The following is a 12,115-nucleotide window of genomic DNA, read 5'->3' as shown; positions in this document are numbered from 1 at the left end:
AAGGATTGTGTAGTTGAAATCCAACTGGCTGCTTCTCTTCTTTCCCAACATCTGCCGTTGGGAAGAATCAGACAGATCCCCAAACACATTAGATCATGGGATTATCTACTGTTTATGGCCACGACTAGACATCACATGTTCAGATAAAACCCATTGGTATTGACGAAATCTGAAATCTTTAGATTAGTGTTAGTTTGCTGCTTACAATATTTAGGCATGTGGATAGGAAGTGGAAGTAAAGCTCCACAATGTTAAGAGATCTTTATATCAGCGTGATGCTTGCAGTATATACAGTACTAGTCACTGAACACATGAGATGTCACATTGCTGGGAGTCACTGCTAACAACTAATATGTAGTAATCAAGACTTCCAGGAATACGTGAGACTGTAAAACACACCTTAAGCAATCATTTCGTTGCTTGGTTCTTGGACTGAGCTGTAGACATACAATGGCCTCTCAACATACACATTCATTGATTCTCTCCTGGAGATCAGTCCAGTGATGTTTTAAGGGATTGCCCAATTTCATTTTTTTTTTCTAAATTTCTGCTTTCAAAATGTGTAAAAATAATCAAAATTATATACTCATCTCTCCCGGATCCCTGGAGCTCCAGCAGCGTCCCTCCATTCTCTGCCCTAGGTTTGAGTAGACAGGCTGCAGTCGACCCATTTATTGGACTTCTCAGGCTGCAGCAGGGAATCGCAGACCTCAACACTTGAACACTGCTGCTTGTGATTGGCTGCAGCAGCTTGTGACTTCCTGTACACAGGCTACTGCATCTAAACACAGCATCAGAGAGGGAGACCAGAACTGCAGTGCTGGACACAGCAGGGGAGCCAGGAGAGGCGAGTATATAATTATTTATTATTTTTACACATGAGGAGCAGAAATTTAGAAAAAATACCCCAGACAGCCCCTTTTACTTGACTTTTATTTTTCCTACATTAAGTTTAAAGGAGGTGTTTGTTTTTGGCAATCACTTTTTGTTATAAGGACTCCCAGAAGGCTGTTTCTCACTGTTTGGACCCCAAGCAATCAGCTGTTTTCTCCTGATGTACCTGATAGTAAGGCCATGTTCAAACAACAGAAAATGTTACATGTTTCCCAATTTAATGGCTGGTTATTAAACACATGGTCATGACCGGTTCTCCATAGAGAGAGAAATTCTTTGAAGCTTTTTCCCCTCTGGCTAATTGGTGAGGATTACTATACAAATTAGGGACTCCATAAGGACGAATTTCGCGCATGAGTTCTGTCCGATATCGATATGGACAAAAGTCACGCGTGTTAATAACACATTGATTTCAATGTGTTTATTCACATGTGCAAATTTTCGCTAGCAGCAACGCTGCGAGATTGAAAAATCACTGCATGTCTTATTTTGGGGCAATTCCTCATATAGAATTTGCATGAAAGCGTGATGCGATTTTTATCATTGCGATCTTTTGACGCACATGAAAATTGCAAATACACAGATGCGAGGCAAGGAATTTTTTAAGCAAAAACGCATCATGCTCGCATACAGAATTGCAAGTTTACAAGTGTGATGTTGGTCCGAGTTTCTCAGAACAATATCGTGCTAGCTTATCTGCATACACCCTCGCAGGTTATTTTAAGAGGTTTCTAAACCCAAAACACCATTAGCACTTCAAGAAGAGCACGTGCCATGAAATTGGTTTATATTCACAGGACCAATGTTAAATCCATCCTTTTATGCTAATCATGAACCTTAATGCATTTCAATCCATTTTTCCAAACAGGAGGATAACAGCAGCTTTCAAACTCGCCCAAGCTACTCTCAACAATGGGACGCTGAAAGGCTCATCTTCACAAGCTGGTCTTCTGCCACAGTGGTATATCCTTAATCATTATATGTCATTATAGGCAAAATAAACAATACTGTGCAAAAATTTTAGGCAGGTGTGAAAAAAATGCTGCAAAGTAAGAAAGCTTTCAAAAATAGAAATGTACAGTTGTGCAGTTTTTGAAGGTACTCTGTAGGGAGGTTGTTCCAAACATCTTGGAGAACTAACCACAGAGTAGCAGAGTTTGGCTGTTCCTCTTTAAGCCTCCTACACAGCTGTCCCTCTTTAAGCCTCCTACACAGCTGTTCCTCTTTCAGTTAATTACTGTATTTCAACCTCCATGAGGAAATGATGATCATTATCACCTGTTTGGTATACCTGGGTAATCAGACACCTAACTATCATGCTACAAAATCCCTGTACACATGTGCCTAGAAGAATTGATGCTGTTTTGAAGGCAAAGGGTTATCATACTACATATTGATTTGATTCAGATCTCCCTATTCTTCATTCACTTTGCATTTTGTTAATTGACAAAAATCAACTATTACCACTTCTATTTTTAAAAGTATTCAGCATTTTTCCACACCTGCCTAAAACTTTTGCACAGTATTGTAAATATGGAAAGAAATGTTCCAATATACACCTAAACCTGGCACAAGGTCTTCATGTCCGTTCCACTTGGGTCTATGTAGCTTGCCTGCATACTGTACCTTGACTATTCTATGGTGAATTTAATTACTCTTTCACTTGATCGTCCTTCCAGAAATAACGGCAATATTCGACAGGATCGGCGGTCAATATATTTTAAGAGCTAGAAGTGTTTTATTAGGGTTGGCATATCCCACTTATTGTAGAATCTTCTCATGTTCAATCTACTTCTATTTCAAACGGCGCAAATTCTTGTTAAATGGGGTTCTTCTTTACAGCCGAGATAAGGTTTTATGACCAGTAATATGAAATTTACAGCATATATAAAAACTGGAAGAGAACACACAATAAAACTGAGTTATAGTGTGAGAATTCTGGAGAGAAGTGGTTAAAATAACTGTCCTTATGAGAAATCCAATGTATAACTGTTTCTGGTCGTTCCCACAAATCTGTCTGTGAACACCTGCTTGTAGGATCTCATTCCCACATTGCTAAGCTCCTGGCATCCAGACAGAGGGACTTCTATAGTGAGACACTTGTGTATTGTATCCAAGAAAATGTATTTACACAGCTGCAATATCTGCAATGTTGCATTGCTTCTGGAGGGCGATGAGAACAGTAGCCGATAACAGCGGGTCTTGTCTAGATGCCCATCTGCCCACTATATGCATCAGGTGCAAAATACATATAGTGAGCAGACTGGAAGCATTCCATACAAATGTTCTGCAATTAGGGCGGATTCTTTATGTACAGACAATAGTAAGTGAGTCATAGACTATGGAGACACAGTCACATTTTCCAGTTACATTGCCATGATTTGGCATGCTCTCTACATTTATACTCCCTAAATGCCCGCTATGAGGTTTTTCCAGCACAAAATTCTCTTTTGTTTTATTCGGATCTTGATGTGAATTTGCTGCGGATTTCACCCATTGGAAAATATGCAATCCACAGCAATTCTGCATCCAGATGCACATAGGAGGGGAGGCACAAAAGACAAAACTGTGGTCCAAAATTAATAACACTACCGTATTTGTGCACGCAAAATTTGTGGCCAGGTAAATAGAACCCATTTCAATAGCTTCGTTCACAAGCTCGTATTTTGGGTGCACAATTCTGTTGCGCAAAAAATACGCAGTGTGATCTATTTTCTTGCAAATAGGACATATGGAACTAATTACACTAATTGGCCGTTTCAATGACTGGGTTCGTGGTTGTGTGTTTTTTTTGTGTGCGCAAAATGTACAGTAAAAAACGCAGAGGCGTGCATAAAAACGCAACACCCAATGCACAAGTAGGTGGCACAAATATGTGTGTAAATGCGGATTTAATGGTGCATTTACATGGGCGAGTGTCAAACCCAGACCAATATCGCACTTGTAATCTTGCAGTTGATGCTACAAGTGCGATACGTTTTGCAAGAAAAACTAACTGCATCACACCTCTGCAACATGCGATTTCCACGCACGTTATTTAAATAAGAAAAATTTAAAATCGTACTCTCCTGAAAGCCGCATCTGCCTCCAAGTGCAATGCAATTTTTTGTTCTTGCTCCAAAGAGATCATCCAAAAAATAGGATGTGCTGCAATTTGCCTATCTAGCAGCGATGCTGTGAGATAAGTCGCCCATATAAATGCACCCATTACAAATAATGGGTTCTATTTTCATGCAAGTTTTCTGACTCTTAAAACACACACAAACACCCAACCCAAATAGGTGGAGTAAATATACCTTTACTCTAATTTGTTATCATTTGGAATACTACCCTGAGCGCTACACATTCTTTACCTGCATATGCAAATAAAGGAGATGGAACAATACCTTTACAGCACCACCTATTGGAAGCCAGCTTTCCTGCAAGTCAATGTTAGACATTGAAGTCAATGGAAGCTGTCTAATCCGCGGCACAGCCACAGTTGTCACTGTGGACGTTCCGCGGATCCGCGGGAAAGCAGGAGATGTGAAAAGAAAAAAAATTGCACTGTGCATGCGTGCGGCACGTTGCTGGAGCGTCCATACGCACCTGCCGTGCTAAAGAAAGAAGATCCGTCCAGCACAAAGGAGATCCGCGCTGGATCTGGACAGGTAAGAAAATGTCATTCTGTCCATGTCTGCGGGCACGGCTGGATTCCGCTGCGGGATTCAGCAGATGGATTCCATGCGTGCCCATGGACATCGGACCTTTTGCATCAATATTTGTAAACCCAAACCAAGAATGGAATATGAACAAACCAAAATATACCGGAAAGCTTTGCATCTCTCCCATGTGTTTTGGTTTACAAATACTGATGTAAAATACTGACCGGTAACCTGACATGTGAAAATGACCTAAATTGATAACTAGGTGTTTCTATTTTGTGTGTATCCCTATACAGTTTGATACTGTCAGAATCAACTGCACAATGTTGAAATTTATAGAACACATTCCCCCGCAACCCCCCCCCCCCCCACACACACACACACACCCCTTCCCCACACTACCCAACCGATAACAAGGAATACATTTCTAGGAAGAACTACAGAGTAACAAGACAATGCAGAGTTTCAGGGAAACATTCTCCAGGAGTGTTATTCATAATGAATACAAATCTTTACTAAACTAGACATGTCAGGAGCGGGAACAGCTCCTCTTTAATAGATGCAGAATGGACACCGTTGGATGTAAGTTTTCCTGCTGTTGTATGGTACAGTGTCTTCTCTTTTGCAGGATGCAATCGGCACATGACAGCCATAAACAATCGAGATCTCAAACCCTTCCTATAATTCGAGGAAAAAATGCACTTTCCAATCCCAAACTACTACAGATTATAGAACTGACAAGTTCCTTACCTAGTAAGTAAATGAAAACCTCATAAACTAACTGATTCGCCTTCTTCACCCTCTTTATACAATGTTCATTAATATTTCTGTGCTTCCTAACTGATTCTAGTGAATGATACACAAACTATAAAAGCCACCCTCATTTTGTACCCCAATGCTTGTTTTCCCTTTGTCAAGTCATGTTTATTGGCTGTAACCGCTGGCATAACTATAGGGGTTACAGGGGACGTCGTTGCACCCAGGCCCAGGAGCCTTATGGGGCCCATAAGGCCTCTCTTCTCCATATAGGGAACCCAGTACTGTGAATAAAGCATTATAGTTGGGGCCTCTGTTACAGGTTTTGCACTGGGGCATAAGAGCTTCAAGTTACACCTCTGCGTTAAGGGGGTTACGAGAAGTTAGGGGACCCCAAGATAAACTTTTGCACCCAGGCCCATAAGCCTTTAGCTACATTATCTAATGTATTTTCCCTTCTGTTTATCTGAAGTGGCATTTAAAGGCATAGTGTTTTACCAACTTTTAGCAGCATATATTATATGACCTAACTTCTTATTATCATGTTACAGGTAATTCCAATGAAACTGACATAGTGCATCACATTGATTCAGATGCCAATATTGCCACAGAGGTTTGTCTTACTGTACTGGACCTTCTTTGCCTCTTTAACCAAAGCAACCAGGTAGGCGAACCTTACCAACACATCACACCGTGATATAATTAATGTCCGTAATGGATCAACATATATATGTATTATATCACCAAAGTGAGGGAAACGCCAAATACAAGAGATGGAATGCTCTGCCTAACCAACTTTAGCTTGGCAGAGCCTGCCGAAAAGCAGGGTGATCGCCCCAATAGGGATGGCCCCACATCTCGAACCTAGAGGACCTTGCCTGTCCCTAAATGGAGGACAGGGAAGGATATATAGCAAATGGAAATTATAACAAAGCTAGGCAAAGATGAAAAAACTAAAAAATAGTGGCAGCTCAAACTCTCAGGAGATTAGAATACACAGTGCATGTATATTTGGTTTCCACACATATGTTTTATACATATTGGGCTATGTATTATTAATAGGAGCATCTGGAGAGACGTATTTTGTTTCTAGTTAAAGATGAACTCCAAACAGAATTAATAGCCACAGGTACATAGCTGACAGTAGTCTGCTGCCACACTAAATACCACGGACCGAACAGGTCCTGGCATCTGACAACCATTCGGATGGAGGGAACAACACGGCATGGTTTAGATATTCAACAACCTATTGGACGCATGGGGGAACAGACTGAGCGGGACTCAGAGGTGGATAAGACTTGATGCAGACAGACAGATCTGTACAGCATGCATGCACACAGGAGAATAACCGGTGCTTATGTAGGGGCGGAACCAAAATAAATACACTTCCATAATGGCTGTTTAGCTGAATAGGAGAAACACTTCCCTGTCAGCTAATCAGTCCACACACCATAGAAAATGTTGAAGCAGGGAAGAGAAGGGACCTTTTGCAGGAAACACTTGGGTATTTCTGCCAGACAACACCTAAGGGCCCTTTTGCAGTGGTAGGAAAGACACATTCATTGGCACCCAGCGGTGAACGTCAGCACTCATGCGCCAAGGGGGCGATCACGTGGACTGCGGTTGACGTCATGACACCACCCCGACTCTACTTCCTGATTTCAGCCAGCAAACTGCAATGATGTCATTGTATATTTGGTCCTGAATATATACAGTATATAATGGTTTGTCATCTGTCTCTTTTTCCCAGAAATTATACCTCTCTGACAGCCAGAGTGTGTTAATGAAGAAAGTATTTGACACACACCTCCTCTTCCTGCAAATCAATCAGTCGGTGGCAGCGCTCCGCCATGTATTTGCTGCACTAAGGATGTTTATCAGCAAGGTACCAATTCAGATTATTTAGCAGAAAAATAGACAACATCTGCATGACATTCATATCTATTAGCTGATTTAATTAGCACGGTGAGATGTGATTTCAGCCTTCATGCTGCTATTTCATTGGCGTCTGTGTATTATGATAATGATCATGAATTTTAGATAAGGCATATGGTAGCAGCCTAACCACATGAAGTAATCTGTGGAAGATCATTTATTTCTGGCAGTTACATGGCATATGCAGTACATGTAAAGTAAAATTGCTGTAAGGTTTGTAATAATTCTGAATTGTTGTAGTAGGTACATAAGGTCTACAGAGCAGATCTGATCTATTTTAAACTATCAATGCAACCAAAATTTATGGATAGGGATTATGGGATTATTTTTAAATATCTCATTTTTTTTTGGTCTTTCTGTATATGAATAAGAGACAACATACGTAATGGAAGCAATATAGCATCAGTAATAACGTTAAAGAAGTATTCCAATCTGCGCCTATCAAGGCCAAGCGGGCTGTGCTATCCTGTTTCCACAATTTCCATAAAAGTGAATGGGAGTTATGGAAACAGTATAGGACAGGGCTGTTTCCGTCCTCACAGCCAGCACATACAGCCGGGCTGGGGAAAGGGGAGCTACGTTCTTAAGATAGATGTGGGTCCCAGAGTTGAGATCCGCATCTATCTGACTATATCCTATGGGTATGCCATAAAAGTCTGAATATTCTTTAATGTTATAGCACCTTTGATTTCAAGCCTCATGTATCACCCAAATACTGCATCACATTTCATCTCTCTATTCAGGATTTTGTTTTATCTATAGGCACATTGTAATATTTCTAGTTAGTTCTTGATTTTTTCTCTGTTTTAAGCAAGGATAATTGAAGCTGTTTTCCTTCTAGTTTCCTTCTGCATTCTTTCAAGGACAAGCCGACCTCTGTGGTCCCTTTTGCTATGAGGTTCTTAAATGTTGCAATCATCGCTCCCGCTCGACTCAAAATGAGGCATCAGCTCTTCTCTATTTCTTCATGAGGAAGAATTTTGAGTATAACAAGCAAAAGTCAATTGTGAGGTCACATCTTCAGGTAATTTACCCTCTCAACTCACCTGCTGCTTTGTAGAATATCTGTTTCTACAATATTTGGAATGCCGCATAATTAAACTTTAACACTGCAGCCAACAATTAAAGGTGATTACTTAGTATTGTGTTGCTGGAGGAGATATCAGTGGGCTCTGATCATGATCTTACTTAATAGTTTACACATGACTTCGACCTTGGGCATATGTATTTTATCCTTTAGTCCTTCAGCATTGTATCATAATGATAAACCAACACACTTTTCCTCCAGTGGTTTCCAGCTATTTATTGATCTACAAGCAGTAAACAAATAGCAATTCTCATTGTGTCATATAAACTCTTAGCAATATGAAATAAACAAATACCGATAGGCAGTGAAGCTGCGCAATACTTCACCAGTTTTCATGTTGTTTCCATTAACAGCTCATTAAGGCAGTAAGTCAGCTGATTGCTGATGCAGGCATTGGTGGCTCACGATTTCAACATTCCCTGGCAATTATTAACAATTTTGCTAATGGAGACAAACAGATGAAGGTAATGGATTAAACTACATCTTTAATACTTGATGGTACTTCTTGAATGCATAAGCTTGTAAAGGAACTATTCATGTGAGTTAGGGGTGATATGTCATTTTATATTGAATATATAGTAGACGTACAAAACCACCAAGATTGATGTACTTTCCAAAAACTTTTATCATGTCATACAAACATGTCAAAATTTTGATTATGGGGTCTCACTGATCACTAGAAGGAAACTGCATGAGGGTTGTCATTGCTCAATAGCTGAAGACGGGCCCATAGACTTTCTATTGAGCCGAAGAATAGGTCATCAATATCTAAATCCTGGATAGCCCTTTTAACCACTGAATTTACAAAAATCACACCCAGCCCTTAGGAAAGACTACTTTAGTACAATCTCACTAAAGCTGGCCATAGACCCCATGAGCTAGCCAACAGCTATCTCTCCCACTACCCCCTTAGATAAGTACACTGGATTTAACTGAGCATGCAAAGAGATTGGACATTTCAAAGTCTAACAGCCTGATCCTTATCTCCTCTGACATTTGTGATCAAAGGAGACCTGGGAGATCCCACATACCGTAGATGGCATGACAATCCCACAAAAACCGTCAGCTTCAGCTGATATACATCTAATGTGCATTGCCAGCTAAAGGATGGTCAGTCAATTACCAAAAAGACAAAAACTATTGGTGACCACTGGGCACTTAACTACCTGATGTTTTGTGTACAGATATGTACCATACAGCTTTGGCACCAGCAAGAACTACATACAATGCTGCTAAATCAGCAAGGCTTTCCACTGACAGCTTTCTCAGTTGTAAAAATAATGTAGCTACTTAAGGGTGAAGTCACAAGAACGTATATCGGCTCGGTTTTCACGCCGAGCCGATATACGTTGTCCTCGTGTGCAGGGGGGGGGGAGGATGGAAGAGCCAAGAGCAGGAACTGAGCTCCCACCCCCTCTCCGCCTCCTCTCTGCCCCTCTGCACTATTTGCAATGGGGAGAGGCGGGGCGGGGGCGAGGCTAATTCTCGGAACTTAGCCCCGCCCCCGCCTCTTTCCATTGCAAATAGTGCAGAGGGGCGGAGAGGAGGCTGGAGCTCAGTTCCTGCTCCTGGCTCTTCCATCCCCCCCCCCTATGCACACGAGGACAACGTATATCGGCTCGGCGTAAAAACCGAGCCGATATACATTCGTGTGACTTCACCCTAAAGGCCTTTTTACAATTATCTTGCAAACGCTCGTTAGATGGTGGCATCATAAGCCTACTCCTTTGCTTAGTAGATCCATCAAACTAGCAGCTTCCTATAGAACCATAGTATTCACAAGCCTAGCAAAGAACATATTGACTTTTAGTCCCCCTGTCCACGGGCGTTGCGGTATCCCACAGCGAAGCTCCACCGCAGGAGCCACCGCCCGGGACCAGGAGCCGCTGCCGAATCTCCACCGGTCAGCCGTATCTGATATGCTGACCGTGGAGAGCCGGGGCAATTCGCAGCATGCTGCGAATTGCCCGCTGCGAGCGGAGAATCGCAATGATTCTCCGCTTGTGGACAGGGGGCCGGCGCTTTCCGTAGCAGTGCTATGGAAAGCTTCAGAGGGCGTGATTCGCCACCGGCGAAATCACACCCGTGGACAGGCACCCTTAGACAGTTTATCATGATTCATTCATTATGATTTCTTCCCAACATAAAATATGGGAGCGATAAATAAATGTAACAATATTTTATAATTTATGATTAAGTTATACACACTTTCTTTTCCAAAGAATACACTATTTCCAGCAGAAGTTAAGGATTTGACCAAAAGAATCAGGACAGTATTAATGGCAACAGCACAGATGAAGGAGCATGAGAAGGATCCAGAGATGTTGGTGGACCTTCAGTACAGCTTGGCCAACTCTTATGCCAGCACCCCTGAGCTACGTAGAACCTGGCTGGAAAGCATGGCCAAAATCCATGCTAGAAATGGGGACTTATCTGAGGTAAATAAAGGTTTGTGGGGGGGGGGGTTGTTTTATTTTTGTGGGGGTTTTTTGTTTTTTTATTGAACAGTGCAGTGATTTATTAAGACTATAAAATAAAATTTCACTTACACTACATATTGCTCTAACTGGTTTCTTCACAAATAAGCCAGTTGGAGCAACATACAGTTTAAGGGCTCAGTCACACGGGCGCATCGGCACCCGTACATCGGCGCCGATGCACCCGTGTGCCTGAGCCGTTACTGCAGAAAGAAGAAAGCCGTACCTGAAGACAGACGTCTGTCTCTCTGCAGCGCTGATGAAAGAACACATGACCGGCAATGAAGCCAGTCACATGTTCTTTCCTCCGGCGCTGCAGAGAGACGTCCGTTTTCAGGTACGGCCGTCTGCTACCTGCAGTAACATGGGTGCCTATGCCCCCGTGTGACTGAGCCCTAAGTGAAATTGTATTTATTTATCGGTTTTGATTTACTTGTTTAATTAAGCTTTCACTGTTCAATTGCAGTAGTCCACTACTTAACACAATTTTTATTCCTGGGTTTTAAATGTAATTTCCTAAATTGGTTCTATCATAAAAACATTGAAAAAGTTTATGAAACTGCAAAAACTTTGTTTTCGGTCTGCACATTGAAAAGTTAAAAATTTTATATTTTCATTAAGGAAAATTACAAACTTTTAAGTTTCAGGTAATAGAAGCATAAAAACAACATTATATATCAAAAAAGACACGTCCATCCAATCCAGCCTATTAACCATCCAATCCAGCCTATTAACCCCCAATGTTGTTCCAGAGGAAGGCAAAAAAAAACGTTAATGAGATAGAAGCCGATTTTCCAGAAATAAGGGAAAAAAATCCTTTTTTAGTCCAATCTGGCAACTAGAAAAATCCCTGGATCAATAACCCTTCTGAAGTTATTAGTGATTATAAGATATAACATTATTGAGACACTAAATAATTCTCTATATGGACCCAGTGCTTCTGTCTCTTAGACTTCCACCCATGCAGCTAATTGGGAAACATGCATAGGTAGAGAGTAGTCCTCCTATCATCTGTCTTTTGTAAGCATTTTATGAGCTAAGCGTGGTTTATGCAGTGCCCATGCAAAACGCAACAGTAGTTCATAGCTATAAAGAAACGTTTTAGCAGGTAATGGAAAGAATGCGAAATAAACATAGTACGCTTGGCAGTCAAAGCATTTTAAAAGTAGCTATCCTTCCCAACCATGATATCTCGAATTTAGATAGCTTTGAGATTCCTCCTGCTGTGCTTTCACTATGGGCTCAAAACTATGTTGGTATAGGTTTTTGCGAAAAGCAGTTATTGTTGTGCCCAGAAATGTTAAACAGTCATATTGCCAGTC

General features: G+C 41.3%; 1 protein-coding gene across 6 annotated transcripts in view; it reads left to right on the top strand.

Moving 5' to 3' along the window:
* Positions 1-12,115, top strand: part of DOCK10 (dedicator of cytokinesis 10) — a 300,069-nt gene that overhangs the window by 234,989 nt on the left and 52,965 nt on the right. For all 6 annotated transcript variants that reach the window (XM_066599568.1, XM_066599587.1, XM_066599578.1 and 3 more), the window contains exons 39-45: positions 1,763-1,855; positions 5,167-5,291; positions 5,846-5,958; positions 7,045-7,179; positions 8,071-8,253; positions 8,670-8,780; positions 10,539-10,754. In XM_066599568.1, coding sequence (XP_066455665.1) covers positions 1,763-1,855; positions 5,167-5,291; positions 5,846-5,958; positions 7,045-7,179; positions 8,071-8,253; positions 8,670-8,780; positions 10,539-10,754 — 976 coding nt within the window. The remainder of the gene's footprint in view (positions 1-1,762; positions 1,856-5,166; positions 5,292-5,845; positions 5,959-7,044; positions 7,180-8,070; positions 8,254-8,669; positions 8,781-10,538; positions 10,755-12,115) is intronic.

Source organism: Eleutherodactylus coqui, chromosome 1, assembly GCF_035609145.1.
Source record: "Eleutherodactylus coqui strain aEleCoq1 chromosome 1, aEleCoq1.hap1, whole genome shotgun sequence".
Classification (NCBI taxonomy): domain Eukaryota; kingdom Metazoa; phylum Chordata; class Amphibia; order Anura; family Eleutherodactylidae; genus Eleutherodactylus; species Eleutherodactylus coqui.
Note: the sequence above shows the minus strand (reverse complement) of the source record. Positions and strands in the feature narration are given on the sequence as shown.